At 42.2% G+C, this 20,749-nt stretch overlaps 1 protein-coding gene across 2 annotated transcripts in view; it reads right to left on the bottom strand.

Annotated features, from left to right (window-relative positions):
- Window positions 1-20,749, bottom strand: part of LOC135516055 (copine-8-like) — a 121,416-nt gene that overhangs the window by 27,829 nt on the left and 72,838 nt on the right. For both annotated transcript variants that reach the window (XM_064940050.1, XM_064940051.1), the window contains exons 7-10: window positions 6,736-6,799; window positions 4,702-4,805; window positions 2,719-2,823; window positions 545-586 (exon numbers count right to left, since the gene is read on the bottom strand). In XM_064940050.1, coding sequence (XP_064796122.1) covers window positions 545-586; window positions 2,719-2,823; window positions 4,702-4,805; window positions 6,736-6,799 — 315 coding nt within the window. The remainder of the gene's footprint in view (window positions 1-544; window positions 587-2,718; window positions 2,824-4,701; window positions 4,806-6,735; window positions 6,800-20,749) is intronic.

Below are 20,749 nucleotides of genomic sequence, written 5' to 3'. Positions count from 1 at the left end.
GATTTTGGTTGAAGATCCTGTAACATTCCGTGTCAAATGTATGCAAAAGTAGAGAAAAAAAAGGGGTCAAAGACATTTTCATGGCACTGTATGTTCAATGCACTTCCTTAAAATAAAATGAATTCGGAAACAAAGTGTAACCCCTCTACCTGCAAGCAAAGAGAGGTCTGGTAACACTTGACATAACGCTGACGGGTATAAAGAGGCAACGAGACAGAGGGAGTGAGAGCATACTGTAACGCAACTCCCCAGTGCAATAACCTTGTCCACTAAACCCATAATATGAAATGATGACACTCAAATCAAGTTGGTGTTTCTTCTACTGCTGCCCCGCCCTTGGCCCCGCCTCTATATTGAAATAGGCCAATTCCCCCACTTCAACAACAACATGTCAATGTGTGTTGAATGAATCAGCATCCCCTCCAGCTTCCTTACCATCTAGAAATATAGATTAGGATCAGTTCAAGTATCCTAATTTAGATAACACAGTGGATTATATCATGCTAATGAAGGTGCTTTTCAATTACGACTCAAATTAAATTACCTTCCATCTCTTTCCCAGTCGTAGCATTCTATCTTGATCGTTCTAGTAGGGTGAACAAAAAAATATATTTATATATTAGAAACAGATTTATTTCATTTAACAGGACAATTATCAGCAGAATCTATGATCATGGCATTGTATATTCCCACCAAAGTTTTAAGTTCAAATGCATACTATTCTGAAGGAGGATCGTTTATAGTAATCTATATCATGTCTATATTAGTTTCCAAAATAACCGAACGTTAGAGAGAGAAAGGCAGTGCTCTTCTACCATCATCCAATCCTCTCAAACTGAAGAATCGTTTTCCCCTGACAAGTGGCCATTTTCCTTCACCAGAGCCAAGAGATGAGTAGTTCACTGTGGCTATGCGTATTTCCACCCAGCACCAATTTCACCTGTCTCAATTTCACCTCTCTTTTCAGATGAGGAAAAAAAGAAAATAATGAACAGATGCTTAGATGAAAAGGTAATCATTAGTTATAGATTACCACCGGGTGAGAGGTCACAGGTTATTAATGAGTTTCCCGAAGGGGTTCGTAAGAGGGTATGGGGCACAATCCGGCATTGTCAGAGCACAAAGACACACACACACACACACACACACACTCCTATCAAATGGAGTGAAGGATGAGCCCATCACCATCCATCTAAGCAGACTAGATACAAGGCTTAGAAGATAAAGCCATCCAGCCCGACAGTAATCTACCAGAACACCTCCCCTGGGTCCTGAGGGAGGGAGTCCTGCACTGCGACCCAAATGGCAACCATTTCGGACGCTCATCTACTGTAGAGGAGGACAGCACCGGGGATGACCCCTCATACAAACAGCAGTGGACTTTATTAACTACCTCATTGGAAAACAATTACTGTATTGAAGCGCAACTGAAAGATGCTCTGAGGACACGACAGGAGCGATGAGTTGGCAGGACAGACAATGGGTTTGCTGCTCCTTCTGTAGTCCCCGGGGTGGCGGGAGAAAGTGTGTATGCGTGCGTGCGTGACAGTGTGTGTCTCTAACAAGGGCCCATCAGCGGTGGTACTATCAGCAGGGGGACACACAGCTCTCCATTGTTAGCGTTCTCTCGTGGCTCTCGTCCCGCCTATCCCTTATCTCTCATCCCAGACCCCCAGAGACTCGCACTCTCGCTGTGTGTGTGTGTGTGTGTGTGTGTGTGTGTGTGTGTGTGTGTGTGTGTGTGTGTGTGTGTGTGTGTGTGTGTGTGTGTGTGTGTGTGTGTGCGTAAATCAATGTATATGTATGTGTGTGTGTGTGTAAGCATTCATTGGTGTGCTTCCTTGGTTCCCCACACACTGATAACAATGAGCTCTCTCTAACTAACCTCCTAACAACTCAGACAGAGCCAGGGCCCAGCTCTGTTCCAATCAATGCAGCCTGACTAGCTCAGACCATCCATCTGGGGCTTTGTGCCTTATCACTGGCAAACAAGCCCGCTGACAACTGGAGATGAATACGAACACAATCCCTGAGATGGGATTACGGAGTGACACACACATTGTCCTTTACATTACACACACACACACACACACACACACACACACACACACACACACACACACACACACACACACACACACACACACACACACACACACACACACACACACACACACACTGGGGGAGTTCAAACTTGGGGGTGAAAAACTATTGCAGTGCTTCTTACACCCTGGATTTAAGGGCCATTACATTTGAGTGAGGGCATGACACCTGTCTGTCAGTCAGGCATGTGAATAGACTACTCCACTGAGGGAGAAAGATGATTGCAGAGAGGAAGGCTATTCATAAGCAGACCAAGCATTCATTTCTCCTTTGGTGTTAATTATAATAGCTTCCATATGCATTTAATAGGTTCACAACCAATTTAGCAACCAAGGAATTCTATGCATGCATGGTGATTCTTGGAAAATGGAGTCCATCTAAAGAATATTTTCTCCTCTTGCAGATTAGATCCTGTCAACCAAATAATTTTTTACAAAACACGCCAATTGTAAAAAAAAAAAGAAGTAAAAAAAGACAAAAAAGAAGAAGATTATCAACATGGCCCTCACTCACTTCAGCAAAACAGTTAATGCCAGTTTAATCTTGCTGGCCACACTACACACACACGCACACAGACACACACACACATGTAGACACACACACACACACACTGACCTGTCGTAGTCTCCATTGCAGAGTGCTCTGACAGGTATCTTGAAGGCCTGCCACACTGGGTTTAGTGTGTTTTTCACAACCTCTGTCTTATGGCAAATTGTGAACCTGGAGAAACACAGCGACAAGACAAGCTATTCACTTATCAATTGGTCAATCAATCACTGGACAATATTCCTTTCACTGTTCCTCTTTATCCCCACATCTTCCTCTCTTCCTCAGAGTGCAAAGTCAGAGTTAGCGAGACAAACTTTCTTCCTGTGATCGTCTCAAGATTTTTCTCAAGTTTAAACGTCTCTCTTTGACTCTCAGCTCCCTCAGATCTTTCTTCCCCCCCAAGAAAATAAATTGCACTCATTTAGTGATACAAATCTCTAAGACATTGATTCCTTTTTTCCATACTTTGGCAAAATATTGAGCGATTACAAACATTTCAAATGTCATCATGATGACCGGCACAAAAAATATATGTTTCAGTTCTAAGAGCAATTAGCATCAACTGAGTAATTCTCAGTATAATCATCATTCACTGCAAATGTAAATGGTTTCAAAGTGAATATAGTGCCGTGTGGAATATGAGTTCAGAGAGCTTCACCTTCCATTAACTGATAGTGAGAGAGTGTGTGAGTGTGTGAGTGTGTGAGTGTGTGAGTGTGTGAGTGTGTGAGTGTGTGAGTGTGTGAGTGTGTGAGTGTGTGAGTGTGTGAGTGTGTGAGTGTGTGTGTGTGTGAGTGTGTGAGTGTGTGAGTGTGTGAGAGTGTGAGAGTGTGAGAGTGTGAGAGTGTGAGTGAGTGAGTGAGTGAGTGAGTGAGTGAGTGAGTGAGTGAGTGAGTGAGTGTGAGAGAGAGTGTGAGAGAGAGTGTGAGAGAGAGAGAGAGAGAGATTGACCCCTGTACAGAGAGGTCAGGGGGGCAATAGGGAGCTTTCCCTCCAACCACTGCTCACTCTAGGTCATCTCCTCTCTGCTCTGCCAGCTGCAACGTGTGTGTGTGTGTGTGTGTGTGTGTGTGTGTGTGTGTGTGTGTGTGTGTGTGTGTGTGTGTGTGTGTGTGTGTGTGTGTGTGTGTGTGTGTGTGAGATAAAGCCTCAGCCTCCAGTATTTATGCTGCAGTAGTTTACGTGTCGGGGGGCTAGGGTCAGTCTGTTGTATCTGGAGTATTTCTCCTGTCTTATCCGGTGTCCTGTGTGAATTTAAGTATGCTCTCTCTAATTCTCTCTTTTTCTCTCTCTCTGAGGACCTGAGCCCTAGAATCATGCCTCAGGACTACCTGGCCTGATGACTCCTTTGCTGTCCCCAGTCCACCTGCCCGTGCTGCTGCTCCAGTTTCAACTGTTCTGCCTGCAGCTATGGAACCCTGACCTGTTCACCAGATGTGCTACCTGTCCCAGACCTGCTGTTTTCAACTCTCTATAGACAGCAGGAGGGGTAGAGATACTCTGAAAGATTGGCTATGAAAAGCCAACTGACATTTACTCCTGACCTGTTGCACCCTCGACAACCACTGTGATTATTATTATTTGACTCTGCTGGTCATCTATGAACATTTGAACATCTTGGCCATGTTCTGTTATAATCACCACCCGGCACAGCCAGAAGAGGACCGGCCACCCCTCATAGCCTGGTTCCTCTCTAGGTTTCTTCCTATGTTCTGGCCTTTCTAAGGAGTTTTTCCTAGCCACCGTGCTTCTACACCTGCATTGCTTGCCTTTTGGGGTTTTAGGCTGGGTTTCTGTACAGCACTTTATGACATCAGCTGATGTAAGAAGGGCTTTATAAATACATTTGATTGATTGAGTAGACCTGCTTATCTGACCTGTGTTGATGAGAGAGAAGACCCAGTAGGCTGTAACACACGCACACACAAAGAGATGTAAGGTGGTTTACCTAAAGGAATTCAATGGAATCTAATTTCCATCAGATTGCGGGACTGATGGATGGAATTGAATGGGGGAGATCTGAAGAAGGGGTAGGTAAAGTATACTCACGTGCCGTCTTCATTGCTGCGATAGAAGACGAGGAATGGGTCTGACTTGCCGAAGAAATCTTTCTTGTCCAGTTTATTCCCACAGAACTGCATCATCACTGACTCCTACAATAGCAGAGAGAGACGTTGAGACTGATGAAACTGACAGCACAGCTCACAGCTCAGTATTCACAGCAGATACTGGTGAGAGACTTCGGATAGTAGATGCAGACATTAATGTTGATCAGTCAACAGTAACATTACAGGACACAGCTCAGGGCAACTCTACTCAGCATCAAGGTGAGAGTAATATCCTACGATAGTAAATCCATAACAATATCATTTAATGTATATGCCATGGCAAAGTGTTTATTGATTGATGTTGTCCTTATGATGGTATGATGTACAGTGCCTTGCAAAAGTATTCATCCCCCTTGGCATTTTTCCTATTTTGTTGCATTACAACATGTAATTTAACTTGATTATTATTTGGATTTAAAGTAATGGACACACACAAATTAGTTTAAATTGGTGAAGTGAAATGGAAAAAGTAACTTGTTTCAAAAATAATGCATATGTATTCACCCCCTTTGCTATGAAGCCCCTATACAAGATCTTGTGCAACCAATTACCTTCAGAAGTCACATAATTAGTAAATAAAGTCCACCTGCGTGCAATCTAAGTGTCACATGATCTGTCACATGATCTCAGTATATATACACCTGTATTGAAAGGCCCCAGAGTCTGCAACACCACTAAGCAAGCGGCACGGAGCTCTCCAAATAGGTCAGGGACAAAGTTGTGGAGAAGTACAGATCAGGGGTGGGTTATAAAAAAATATCTGAAACTTTGAACATCCCACAGAGCACCATTAAATCCATTATTAAAAAATGGAAAGAATATTTCACCACAACAAACCTGCCAAGAGAGGGCCGCCCACCAAAAATCCCAGAACAGGCAAGGTGGGCATTAATCAGAGATGCAATAAAGAGACCAAAGATAACCATGAAGGAGCTGCAAACCTCTACAGTGGAGATTGGAGTATCTGTCCATAGGACCACTTTAAGCCGTACAATCCACAGAGCTGGGCTTCAAGGAAGAGTAGCCAGAAAAAAAGCCACTGCTTAAAGAAAAAAAATCAGCAAGCAAAAAGGTATGTGGGAGACTCCCCAAACATATGGAAGAAGGTACTCTGGACAGATGAGACTAAATTTGAGCTTTTTGGCCATCAAGGAAAATGCTATTTCTGGCACAAACCCAACACCTCGCATCACCACGAGAATACCATCCCAATTATGACCAGTTTCCAAGTCCCTGCCGATGAAAAACATCCACCACCATGCTTCACTGTGGGTATGTTTTTCATCGGCAGGGACTGGGAAACTGGTCAGAATTGAAGGAATGATGGATTGCACTAAATACAGGGAAATTCTTGAGGAGAAACCTGTTTCAGTCTTCCAGAGATGTGAGACTGGGACGGAGGTACCTTCCAGCAGGACAATGACCCTAAGCATACTGCTCAAGCAACATTCGAATGGTTTAAGGGGAAACATTTACATGTCTTGGAATGGCCTAGTCGAAGCCCAGGCCTCAATCCAACTGAGAATATGTGGTATGACTTAAACATTGCTGTACACCATCGGACCGATCCAAATTGAAGGAGCTCGAGCAGTTTTGCCTTGAAGAATGGGCAAAAATCCCAGTGGCTAGATGTGCCAAGCTTATAGAGACATACCCCAAGAGACTTGCAGCTGTAATTGCTACAAAAGGTGGCTCTACAAAGTACTGACGAAGGAGGGGGGTGAATAGTTATGCACTCTCAAGTTCAGTTTTTTTGTCTAATTTCTTGTTTGCTTCACTAGTAAATATATTTAACATCTTCAAAGTGGTAGGCATGTTGTGTAAATCAAATGATACGAACCCCCCCAAAAAAATCAATTTTAATTCCAGGTTGTAAGGCAAGAAAATAGGAAAAATGCCAGGGGGGGGGGGGTGAATACTTGGGATGCAGCCCAAAACTCCCTTTCCCTCCATATCCCCTGCCATCACTACTCACCCTGCAGTTTCCCATTTCTTCTGCCTTAACAATGATGTTTCCACACTTCTTTCCGGGAATGCCCCTGTTGAAGACAAAACAGAGACGCCATTCATTGATAAACTAATGGACTATATGGTCAGTATGGTCTAACGGAAACGCATAACGGTGATGTCTGTGCAGGTTTCTGTCATAACAAGCCTCACCCATCATGCCATGGAAAACGTGAACACTTGAGGGAGTATTCCCAAAACACCTCTAAAGCCAGAGAATACAAGTTGAGCTTTGAGAGAGAGAGAGAGCGGGGGAGAAAGAGGGTGTGTGTGTGTTTGTGTGTGCACCTTTCCCTACGCCTTTCCTGACCCGGCACTGTTTATCCAGGATTCCATCCAACACACTACACCCAACACACCCAACTTACACAGGCCCCTTTCACAACGCATCCACCATCCCTCCAAGCAGTGGTGTCCAAGTCATGTCAGAGGACAAAATAAGCTTTCAAATGGAACCCATAAGGCATGGCATTAGTTGTCTGAACTTCTGAGAAATAGAGTCATCTTCAAAATACTGATGACTAGCGCCGTCATAGCACTAGCCAGACCCACCTTGCAGAAATATACTCAGGCAGTCATTTAGGCAGCCTGAAATTGGGGTCTAGGACCCCAGCCTAAGAGTAATACAAGTCCCCTTTACTTAGACAGCAAGACTGAATGAGACAGCTGATAGGTCTATCTAAAGAACATGGATCCGGATGTTTTTTTTTGTATCAGTGCTTTACATTGGGAAGAACATCTATCTATTTTTATCCCAAAAACCAATAGCCTACCTCTTCTGAAGGATGGGAGTAAAATTGCAAAAGAAGAAAATGAAAAGGTTTCTCTCTCTCCCCTCCCTCTCTGACAATTCCCCTAGGTCATTTGTACTGTCCAGTGTTCCCTTCCCTTCCCTCCACCATGAAATCGACCCATTCTCCTCATTGTAATTATGTAAGAAAAAAATACACTTTTGGACTATGTTCCATTTTGCCCGTGTACCAAATCGACTGTCGATTAATCCCTAAACCCTCTGTCTTTTACGATGGGGGAAATTACTCCAATTGGAGTAGACCAGGGCCTGTATTCACAAAGAGTCTCAGAGTAGGAGTGCTGATCTAGGATCCGGCCCCCCCTGATTAATCACATGGTCTGTTAGGAGATGAGTCCATGTCCGAGCATTCGCAAACGGTGTTTGCAAAATCAATGCCACATGTAATAACTAGGGCTATCACTGTGTAGCCAGTATCGATGCTAATGATAACTGTCTTTTGGGAAATAGAAATGCTTTCCCCAAAACCTTCTCAACCATGTAAATGTTAACTGAAAAGTAGGCCTACATGGCAGAATTATGTCATGCTTTGTATCAATCGGGTGGGCATTTGTATTGCAAACTCTGCTACAGAATCATCGCTAGCAAAACACGTTCCTCTCTAGCTAAGTGCGCAACACAAAAAGCTAAACGTGTTAGATTTATTTGGGATGCCAAAAATGGTCTTTTGATAACATTTTTTTAATTGACATGGACTCAGAACATCCCATTTGGTTGTTTCTCTGTAAAAAGAGTAATTGTGAGATGAAAAACTGAACTTCACACTTATTTTCACACTGAACCTAGATCAGCACCCATAGGACTACTCTGATATGCTTTATGAATGCAGGCCCAGCCACTGTTACAGAGAAGCTTGATTGTGAATGTTCGGTTTAGTTCTAATCTTAGAATGCCAAAATAAATTAGATTTAAAACTGTAGCAGTTTATTCCACAAGCATAGAGTGAAAAGCCACGTAAGGAAATCCTGCTGTAGACGAGTTAATAACAGGATTACACACAAATAGGATTCAGACAGGGTTTCACAAGTATTCCACAAGTCCGCTCATCCAGTAAAAGACACCTATGGATTTTGATTGTCACTTACAAATTCCAGTCAGTCACTCTCTCTTGCTCTGTCTCTCTTTCCCAGTGTGTGTGTGTGTGTGTGCTTCTGTATGCATATGTGTAGTGCCTCAAAGTAGCTCACTCTAAAAGTGTGTGTGCCGCTGAACGCAGCAGAAGAGGGGTGCACTGTAACCCTCAGGCACAGCCACTCACTCTAAATAGGATAGAGCAATTTCAGACCAACCTGCCTCCCAAATGGTAGCCTATTACCTTTAGGGTACACTACTTTTCACCAGGGCCCATATGGGTCTGGTCAAAAGTTGTGCACAATTTAGGGAATAGGGTGGCATTTGGGACACACCTAAGCTGATTGCTGCCTAACCAGATCAGCACAATTCAGATCTGCTGCCATATTACAACCCCCATGAACAACACTGAACGTCAGCTTAACTGCCTATGCTTCTTACAATAGGAGTGGTTGAATGAAAAAACCCCAGAAAGAAACCCTTTATTCTTTTCGGTCTCCCTGTCTTTCTTGCCTTGGTGCCAACACACGCATGCGCACGCAAGCAAGCAGACCAGAGCTGCACCAGAAGACACACACTGCCGTCTTTGTGTGGGTGACTGTGAATGGGTACTGATGAGGGGCCACACAGTAGGCTAAACAAAGCTCCGTCCCATCCCATCACAGCCAATTCAGTGGATCTGTCAGACAATAAATCAAACAAGTAAACAAGACCAGGGCCATCGGAGGACTCATACACATAGAGCTCCTCCTGGGTTGGTTGGCGAGGCCTACACTTCCAACAGGTCTTTGTGGGTGGCAGGGATAGGGCCAATTATATTTAATAATGGGTGTATGAATGGCGGGGGGCATAGGTCTAGCGCAGGTAAAGCAAGAATGCAGTCCACAGAAGACAGATTTCATGAAATGGGGTATCAGCCAACTCAACTATGAAGAGTGTACACACATATTAGTGTCGTAGCTCTTAATGTGGGACTTTAACTGTAAGAAATCACCTATCCAGCCTATTGTGCATACTGACATTCATATTGCAATGTACATCCTTACTTTTGGATCTGGGTCCATGAAAAAGAGTATCACCCTACTCAGAGACACGCAAAGAACACAACTGTGAAGAGTTGTCAGTATCGTAGACTCTTATTGCAGGACTTTGGTGAGCTAATGTGACTGTCAGTCAACCTACTGTGCGTATTGACATTCATATTGCAATATACAGCCTTACCCATGGATCTTGGGTCATCAGCCTACTCAGTGATACCCACAGAACACAACTGAGACATGTCAAAATGCAGATTTATTGAATTCCCTATGTGGTCTATATTAAAGGACACTTTATTTAATATAACATGCTTTGAATATTCAATAGTTAAAGAGTTAACAGGTAAAGTCCCACAATAAGAGCAACAACTCTAGTATTTGTGTAAACTCCTCACAGTTGTGTTCTGTGGGTGTCACCGAGTAGGTTGATACACCTTTTCATGGACCCAAGACCAATGTTTTTTTTCCCATCCCTGAGCAAATTTCACGTCTGCTAAGAGCAAACTTTAGTTGTGAAAATTCTGCGAAACTTCCGGGCGCGCGTTTACTGAGGTTGTACCTGCTTTAAGTTAGTTTAAACAGTGGTCAAGTGGAATACTGTGGCTATTTCAAATTGGCCTACCAAACTGGCCTACCATAAAATAAACTATGGAGAAAATGCATCCCATAACATTTGAACATAGAAATAGCTGTTCTATTGTTCAGCCTACAGTATGATCTATAACTGGGCTAATAACTCACTAACTAGCAAAGGATATGAACAAATGTACACAAGACGCTACATGTCGCTCTCGCTTCGATCTCAAAACAAGCGCATCTACTCACGACCGTTCATGCTGTAAAAACAATACAGATCAACATGAACGGCACAGATCCATATATGTCAATGGTCTATTTGCATATAGGCCTACTGCAGCTCTGCCTACAACAAAATCTCTTGCATAGTTAGTTTTGTTTCGGTATGTTGCAGTGAAAGGGGCTAATATTGAGTTGATTCGTTCACAATTTTCAAAATAAAAGGGAAATGTTGATAGTGTTCACTAATGGGGGAAAATTCAATCTTGTGCTTCTCTGCGCTGCTGATATTTCTTCTGTATGGCAGTCCTGGGGGAGCTGCGCGCCTGCTTGCAACTTAGAGGGAACATTGCCCAAGACCCATAGATAAAGCTGAAAATTGCAATATAAATGTCAATATGCTCAAAAGGCTGGATCGTGAGGGGATTTCCCATAGTTAAAGTCCCACAATGTAAGGGATTTCTTCCATTGACGGAGAGGCGGACCAAAGCGCAGCGTGGTTATTTTGATTCATGTTTTAATAAATCACTTCACATGAACAAACTTACAAAAACAAGAAATGTGAAAACCCCAAACAGTCCTATCTGGTGCAGACACAGAGCAATCCTAACAATCACCCACAAACACACAGTGAAACCCAGGCTACCTAAGTATGATTCTCAATCAGAGACAACTAATGACACCTGCCTCTGATTGAGAACCATACTAGGCCGAAACATAGAAATACCCAAAATATAGAACAAACAAACATAGACTGCCCACCCAACTCACGCCCTGACCATACTAAATAAAGATAAAACAAAGGAAATAAAGGTCAGAACGTGACACACAATAAGAGAAACAGAGCTAATATTTGTCAATATATTACATCAACAGTGCGATTTCAACAGATGTTTTCTCTTTTTTTGTGTGTAACTGTCTTTTGTTTAATTTATATAACATTCCAACCTTGTTCAGCGTTTTGTAGTCCAAATATTTCATTATTCCACTATTTGTATCCATTTCATCAGTTTTAAATGGAGACCTCTATTTTGAAGGTGAACCGCTAATTCCACTATTGTGGGTAATACTTATTGTGGCTAGCTTCACACAGGTCACAAAAAGGCACTCATTTCATGGAATGACCCAAGTAATAGAAATCTTCTGTGAGGAAGACTAAAACGGGTATTTATTACACCATAGATGACAGGACAGTCTGGAGGTCAAAAACATTAACGGAAAATGTGAAAATGAATCATCATAAATGCCTTAAGAAGTAAATGCTCTCTCGGTCACATTCACTCATACACATCTATCTTATTTTCTCATCTCTCTACCCTCCCTCTTCTGCTCTCTTTCACCTCCCCTTCTCTCGCTCTTTCTCCTTTATCTTGCTTTCTCTTTAACCTCCATTTCTTCTTGGTCTGCGTGTATTCAGAAGCAACACTTCTAATCAAGACACATGGATTTGCAATCAGCGTTAGGTGAAAGAGAGAGCAGAGTAGAGGGAGAGCGCTAGGTAGGTAATTATAATTCAATCTTAGCAACCTGTGGCGTTACTAGGGGGGGTGCGGGGTTTATTAGCGCACAATGCGCTTGCAATTATATTCCTCCTTCCACCCCTGGAGAGACAAGAGGCCTTGAGGAAATAACAACTATCAGACAACACACCCTGAGCCAGGGCAATCTATGTACAGTGTGTAATCTTCTCTTTTCCCACCCAGTAGAGATACGCAGGTGAGGTCTTAGAAAGGCTGACTTTTTAACTGAGCCAGGTAGCCATATTCAATATGACAAAGATGCTGTCATATTAACATACTTTATCTACTTTCCTTGATTCAGCTCAAAATCTGTAGCTTACCTCCGCCGCGTAAAAATAGGGGCCTTCTAGCAGAAGTGAGGACAAAGATTTAGCAGGAGGCAGACAGGTAGAGGTGCAAAAGAGTTTTAGATCTATTTACACTGCGCTTGTGTTTCTCAGATGGTAATATTTACAAATGTACAGTACCAGTCAAAGGTTTGGACACACCTGCTCATTCAATGGTTTATCTTAATTTTTACTATTTTTTTACATTGTAGAAAAATAATGAAGATATCAAAACTATGAAATAACACATATGTAATTATGTAGTAATCAAAAAAGTGTTAAATATATAAAACATTTTGAATTTGTTTAAGATTCTTCAAAGTAGCCACCCTTTGTCTTGATGACATCTTTGCGCATGCTTGGCATTCTCTCTACCAGCTTCATGAGGAATGCTTTTCCAACAATCTTGAAGGAGTTCCCACATATGCTCAGCAGTTTTTGGCTGCTTTTCCTTCACTCTGCAGTCCAATTCATCCACAACCAATTGGGTTGAAGTCGGGTGATTGTGGAGGCCAGGTCATCTGATGCAGCACTCCATCACTCTCCTTCTTGGTCAAATAGCCCTTACACACCCTGGAGGTGTGTTTTGGGTCATTATCCTGTTGAAAAATAAATTATAGTCCCACTAAGCGCAAACCAGATGGGATGGCGTATCTGTGTAGAATGCTGTGGTAGCCATGCGGGTTAAGTGTGCCTTGAATTCTAAATAAATCACAGACAGTGTCACCAGCAAAGCACCCCCACACCATCACACCTACTCCTTCATTCTACACGGTGGGAACCACACATACGGAGATCATCCGTTCACCTACTCTGCGTCTCACAAAGACACGGAGGTTGGAACCAAAATTCTAAAATTTGGAGTCATCAGACCAAAGGACAGATTTCCACTGGTCTAATGTCCATTGCTTGTGTTGTTTCTTGGCCAAAGCAAGTCTCTTCTTCTTATTGGTGTCCTTTAGTAGTGTTTCTTTGCAGCAATTTGACCATGAAGGCCTGATTCATGCAGTCTCCTCTGAACAGTTGATGTTGAGATGTGTCTGTTACTTGAACTCTTTAAAGCATTTATTTGGGCTGCAATTTCTGAGGCTGGTAATGAATTTACCCTGTGCAGTAGAGGTAACTCTGGGTCCTTCTTTCCTGTGGTGGTCCTCATAAGAGCCAATTTTATCATAGTGCTTGATGGTTTTTGCGACTGCGCTTGAAGAAACTTTCAAAGTTCTTGAAATGTTCCCGATTTACTGACCTTCATGTCTTAAAGTAATGATGGACTGTCATTTCTCTTTGCTTATTTGAGCTGCTCTTACCATAATATCGACTTGGTCTTTTACCAAATAGGGCTATCTTCTGTATAACACCCTACCTTGTCACAAGACAACTGATAGTCTCATGGCATTAAGAAGGAATAAATTCAACAAATTAACTTGAACAAAATACACATGTTAATTGAAATGCATTCCAGGTAACTACCTCATGAAACTGGTTGAAAGAATGCCAACAATATGCAAAGCTGTCATCAAGGCAGAGGGTGGTAACTTTGAAGAGTCTAAAATATAAAATATATTTTGATTTGTTTTACACTTATTTGGTTAGTACATGATTCCATATTTGTTATTTCATAGTTTTGATGTCTTCACTATAGTTCTATAATGTAGAAAATAGTGAAAATAAAGAAAAAACCTTGAATGAGTAGGTGTGTCCAAACTTTTGACTGGTACTGTATGTGTGAAATTTGTTTTGATGTAAAGTGGACCATTATCAAGCCCCTGTATCGAAACAGGGGCAGCGGGAAAAAATACATGTCATCTATGCACTTAAACAGCGAATGGAGGACACTTTTCCCGTGGTAGATTTTCATGCCAGCCAGGTAGGATACACTCCTGTTGTAAATATAAGCAATGTGCTTAATATTAGGAAAGTTCAGAAATACATATAGTAGGCCTAGTCTGTCGAAAGCTGATGGGATCCTCATCTTTTTAGTAGAGGCCATCACTCTGTTTTCTCGTGCAATTGCATAGCCTACTGAAATGTTGCGCAACATGAGCTCATGGACTCTCATGAAGTGTTTGATTAGATTTTCGATTACAATAGCTTTGATGTCAGAGTGATTAGAGGGACAATAGAGTGCTGAGTACCAGGCAGTTAGCAAGTTTGGTAGGCTACTAATGACAGCATCAGAGCTAGAAGAAGCCTAATAAACGTGACTAAATGGTCATGTGGAATTTGACTGCCTTCATGACTCGTTACCACCAGTGTGGCGGTAATACGGTCCACGCGACAGCCCTAGTCATACCTAACCGCCACAGTGGTTTTCCATAGCCCCCCTACGCACACAGCGGCACGCTCTGTCCATTTTGCACTAACCTGTCCCTTGTACTTTTTTGCAATTTTTGATATAGGTACATCAAATTAAAAGGTTGGGGGCACAAATCTAAACTGAGGGGGCTAAGCCTCCTTTCGCCCCCAGGTAGAGCTCGGGATGCTCAACACAAATACTCAGGCCGACATTATTTTCTGTCCTCACTACTACTACAACCTCAAACATCTTTACAAGCACCGTTCCAGAAACGTAGGTAGATTAGTAACCAGGCCAGCAGAGTACAGCTTGGCTTGGCTCAGCAGTTTGAAAAGGATATTGCTGCACTCTCTCTCCCTCTCCCTCTCCTTCTCACAACAGCAGTCTATATTAAAGTCGTATAACTGTTCTCTAGTCTCCTACAGTCTCTTGTCCTGTATTAAATGAATATCACCTTTCCAGAGGAAAGGGATTCATGTTCAGATAAAGACTTTCCGTCATGCCCTTTGTGGCTTATTGAATATTCAAGAGGCCATAAAAATGAAAGACGCCATGACAAATCTGAAAGTCATTACGGTGGCCCAGGAAAACGTTATTGATAATATTATGGAAATGGAATGCAAATTGCTACAGCGGAATGTACTTAACTCAAGAGCTGTTTTCAATTTAACAACAAAAAAAAAAGAAAGGGGGGAGGGGGGCGGTTTGTTAAGTGAGGGATAATTTAGTAAAAATAGCTTAAGTATCCACATTTATTCTTTAAATACCTTCAATATACTGTTCGAGTAGTAGATTACTGAGTTGCCCGAGTTTACTCAGACCAGGGTGTGTACTTATCCAAGTCTTACTGTGTTTACCCATTTATCCCTTCTTTATTTCAAACCTTTATTGAACTGGGAGAACTAGGCTCCTTGTGACATCATAGGATGAGAACCGCCAGCCTCACCTCTGAAGTGCAGAGCAGACGTAGAGAAAATCATGACATCACAGTTGTGTTTCCCTCTTTTCCCCTTTACTCATTCAGCTGTATGTTGGGGCCTTTACTGCCTTGCTGCTCACTTTGAATCATTCATGAGATAGCACACACAACTATTCAATCAAATAATAGGACACACAACAGTTGGCATGGCACGCTATAGATGTCAACACACTCCTCAATCTGCTGACAGCCATTGTCTTAAAATAAACTGAGAGTCACTGATGAGTCAACCCCCCCCCCACACCAGACATACGCCCATTGGAGTGCTGATTGAACTGTATAATTAGAGGTAATTAACATTCAATAGGGAAAATAAAGGTCCCCCCGTCACGGTCAGGTGCAGGTGTATGTCTGACGACAGACAGGGTGAAAGGCACTAGAGCATCTCTCTCTCTCCCAATATCGCTCCCTCTGTTTCATTCTCACTCTGTCTTGCTCTCGCTTTCCCTCTCCCCCTCCAACTCCCTTGCTGGTTCACTCTCTCTCTCCCTCTCTGTTCACCCTCTACTCACCTCAGCATGAGAACCAAGTGAACAATCAATTACTGTAGCTGAATATAACATGCTGGCGGCGATAATGAATGAATATAGGCAATGGCAATGAATGAATATAGGCAATGGCAATATAGGCAATATAGGCATTTCACTACAGCTAATGTAGAAGGAAAATCTGTGTATGTTTGCAAATACTGTGCCAAATCATATGTGAAGAATGCAACAAAGATGCAGAATCATCTGGCCAAGTGCATAAAGTTCCCTCAGCGCTCACAACAAGCAACCTCTGACAAAAGTCCCTCTACTTCTATTCGAGGTGAAAATTATGAATCAGACACCTTATCAATAACAACAGCTCATGGTCCTCCTGGAATCAGAAGTTTTTTTGACTCAATGGAGGAACGTAGGAAGAGAAATGCTGATGAATGTCTTGCTCGAGCTGTGTATGCAACTAGTTCACCTCTGATGCTCACAGGCAATGTGTTTTGGAAGAGATTTCTGAATGTTCTTTGCCCAGAATACACCCCTCCAACCAGACATGCTTTCTCTACTCATTTGCTGGATGCAGAGTTCAACAGAGTTCAAGTGAGGGTCAAGCAAATCATAGAGAAAGCAGACTGTATTGCAATCATCTCTGATGGGTGGTCAAATGTTCGTGGGCAAGGAATAATTAACTACATCATCTCCACCCCTCAACCAGTATTCTACAAGAGCACAGACACAAGGGACAACAGACACACTGGTCTCGACATTGCAGATGAGCTGAAGGCAGTCATCAATGACCTTGGACTACAGAGTGCATTTGCACTGGTGACGGACAATGCTGCGAACATGAAGGCTGCTTGGTCTAAAGTGGAGGAGCCCTACCCTCACAACAAACCCATTGTCTGTGCTGCTCATGCATTGAATCTGCTCCTCAAGGACATCATGGCATTGAAAACAATGGATACACTCTATACACAATGGATGCCTGCGGCTATGGAATCCTGACCTGTTCACCGGACGTGCTACCTGTCCCAGACATGCTGTTTTCAACTCTCTAGAGACCGCAGGAGTGGTAGAGATACTCTTAATGATCGGCTATGAAAAGCCACCTGACATTTACTCCTGAGGTGCTGACTTGCTGCACCCTCGACAACTACTGTGATTATTATTACTTGACCATGCTGGTCATTTATGAACATTTGAACATCTTGGAAATGTTCTGTTATAATCTCCACCCGGCACAGCCAGAAGGGGACAGGCCACCCCTCATAGCATGGTTCCTCTCTAGGTTTCTTCCTAGGTTTTGGCCTTTCTATGGAGTTTTTCCTAGTCACTGTGCTTCTACACCGGCATTGCTTGCTGTTTGGGGTTTTAGGCTGGGTTTCTGTACAGCACTTTGAGATATCAGCTGATGTACGAAGGGCTATATAAATACATTTGGTTTGATTGGATTTACAAGAGAGACAAGAAAATGGTTAAATATGCAAAGGGTCACCAAGTTATAGCAGCAATCTACCTCACCAAGCAAAGTGGGAAGAATAAGAGCACCACATTGAAGCTGCCCAGCAACACCCATTGGGGTGGTGTTGTCATCATGTTTGACAGTCTCCTGGAGGGGAAGGAATCTTTTCCAAGAAATGGCCATATCACAGCCTGCCGATATCAAGAGGATCCTCCTGGATGATGTATTTTGGGAGAGAGTGGTAAGCAGCCTGAAACTCCTGAAACCTAAAGCAGTAGCCATTGCACGGATTGAGGGAGACTGTGTTCAGACTCTGCTCGCAGAAATCTGTACTGCCCTGCCCACTTCACTGTTGCTCCAAGCAGAGGAAACTGCAGTTCTGAAATATATCAAAAAGTGTGACGACTTCTGCCTGAAGCCCATACACACCGCAGCATACGTTGGACCCCAAGTATGCTGGCAAGAGCATCCTGTCTGGTGCAGAGATCAACAAAGCCTATGGTGTCATCACTACTGTGTCTCGCCACCTTGGCCTGGATGAGGGCAAGGTTTTTGTCTGTCTGACGAAGTACAGTTCCAAGCAAGGGCTTTGGGATGGAGATGCAATATGGCAGTCATGCCAGCATATCTCATCAGCCACCTGGTGGAAGGGACTTTGTGGATCTGAGGCTTTCCCCGTTGCTTTCATCATCCTCCAAATCCCACCAACATCAGCCGCCTCAGAGCGCAACTGGTCCTTGTTTGGGAACACACACACCAAAGTATGCAACAGGCTGACCAATACAAGGGTTGAATAATTGGTGGCCATCCGGGCAATTTTCAGGCATTTTGAGCTTAACAACGAGCCATCCTCAACGAGGTTGGAAAGTGACAGTGAAGATGAGGCCTCAGAGTCTGATGTTCAAGAGGTGGACATTGAGGAGGTCCAGGGAGAAGACATGGAAGCCTGAGAGGAAGACAACCAAAGCCTTAGTTTCTAGACTATAATTTTACAGATGTATGTTTAAAATGTTTTTGGGAGATGCAATGGATCATTGGGGATCATTCAATATTCACTTTCTTTTGTTGTTCAGGGAAATTGTCCCATGTGAAGAGTCAACTCATTTAAGTAAAGTTCAATTCATAACTAAATTGTTTTTTTTTTACATTTCTATTGGAGGGATTTAATCATTTGCAATTATGTCTACTTATGATAAGGTAAAAGGTTTATATTTCTGCCTCCATAAGATATGGTAAATATATCCAACGCAAAAAAACATCTACATTTAAATGGTATTAATATTAATTTGCATATATTTTCGTTCATTCCCATATATTGCCGTTAATTCCCACGGAAAGTTTCCACCTCTGAATATTCCCCAAAATGTGCAACCCTAACCTCAACCCTTGCTCTCTTTACATGAAACATGTAAGCATCGCATGCATGACCAATAGGGACTGACCTATAGCATATCATAATCACATCAATAAATTGGTTATAACAAACTCTGAACACATTAATCTCAACAGCAAAATGGATGCGGAGGACATGAAAAAGAAATTGAAACAGGCAAATGTTTAATGGTTGCTCAGGAGGGAAAGGGGAAGTCAAATCTGTGGAAGACATTTGACTTAGTTCTGAAACCTACTGGAGATCAACTAAAAGGAGGATATATGAGCAAGCGTTGCATGAGTATTATGTGTACCAAACAGTTGCTGTTAGATTACAATAAAAAAATTCTGATAATTTGTTGTTGTGTAAACACTAAAGAAATAAGTGTAGCAGAGAGTCTGTTCTAATAAATACAAATAAAAAGATACAGCATTTATTACAGCAGACTAAAAACAGGTGCATGGCATTTGTGAATTGGGTTTATTTATTGTTTAGGCTAATTATTCAAAGCTCCCTCTGTTTTTTTTTAAATGCTTGATTGCATTTAAAAGCATGAAAGTCTGGTATGCTGGGTGACACTGAATAAATTAAAAGTAATACCAATCTGTTCCCCCACAAATGTATTGTCAAGCCTTTATTACAGCATAGCAAAGATTAAGAACAGACGAATCTGTTAAATTGCTTTATCCAACATTTTGCCAATGTATGAGGCTTGGTGCTCACTGAATCAGTGGGCTATTAAACAAACACTCAAACAGGCAACAAAAGCAAGATCCGTCTTATACGGCAATGGATTTGTCCACTGAGATAGGCGCTACTCAGAGAAGTGCCTTGTGCACCATAAACAAATATAAATAATTGCGACTGCTCGACTAAAGAAATCTTGGTCTACCAACAACCTACGGACCAAACAATCAACCAGTAGACAAATTGGGGTCAGCCCTACTGACCGCCCATTCTAAAACTGACTGAAATTCTTTGTTTAGGGTTGCAGTGATTTCACTAACTGGGGTTGCTGACATGTATAGGGTTGAATTATCAGCATACACGGACATATAGGCTTTGTTTAATGTCAGTGGCAGGTCATTGGTAAAAACAGAAAAGAGTATGGTTATGGTCAATAAAGAATTTGTTTACAGAGAAATAGCATTGTATTTTTTCCAACAGTTTGCTAAGAGTTGGCAGCAAGCTGATCGGTCGACTGTAAGAACCAGCAAAGGATGCTTTACTATTCTTGGCTGCTTTACCATTCTTGACTTTGGTTTCCTTCCAGGCCTGAGGACAAACACCTCTAGGCTCAGATTAAATATATGATAGATAGGAGTGGCTATAGAGTCAGTTACCATCTTTACATCTAAGTTGCCAACGGCAAAAAAGTCCACCTCTCTCACACTAACTTTATAAAATGTGAAATTATTTGTTTTTTTTCTGTATGAATACGTTGGCTCACTGTTCATAGTTGTCATTTCCTGCCTAAGTTTGCCCACTTGGCCAATGATGTAATTATTAAAATAATTGGCAACATCAAATGGTTTTGTGATGAATAAGCCATCGGATTCGTTTTAAAATATGAGGGGAATTGGTCTTTCTGCACATAATTTCATTTAAAGCACTCCAAAGTTTTTTTCGCATCTTTTTTATATCATTGATATTAGCTTCACAATATAGTTTATTCTTATTGTTGTTGAGTTTAGTAACATAATTTCTCAATTTGCACAAGTCAACCATTCAGATGTGCAGCCAGACTTTTCAGCCACCCATTTTGTCCCATCTCTTTCAACCATACAGTTTTTCCATTCCTCATAAATCCATGGAGCCTTAACAGTTCTGACAG

Source organism: Oncorhynchus masou, chromosome 27, assembly GCF_036934945.1.
Source record: "Oncorhynchus masou masou isolate Uvic2021 chromosome 27, UVic_Omas_1.1, whole genome shotgun sequence".
In the NCBI taxonomy this organism is placed as follows: Eukaryota; Metazoa; Chordata; class Actinopteri; order Salmoniformes; family Salmonidae; genus Oncorhynchus; species Oncorhynchus masou.
This window is presented reverse-complemented; position numbering and strand designations above follow the sequence as displayed.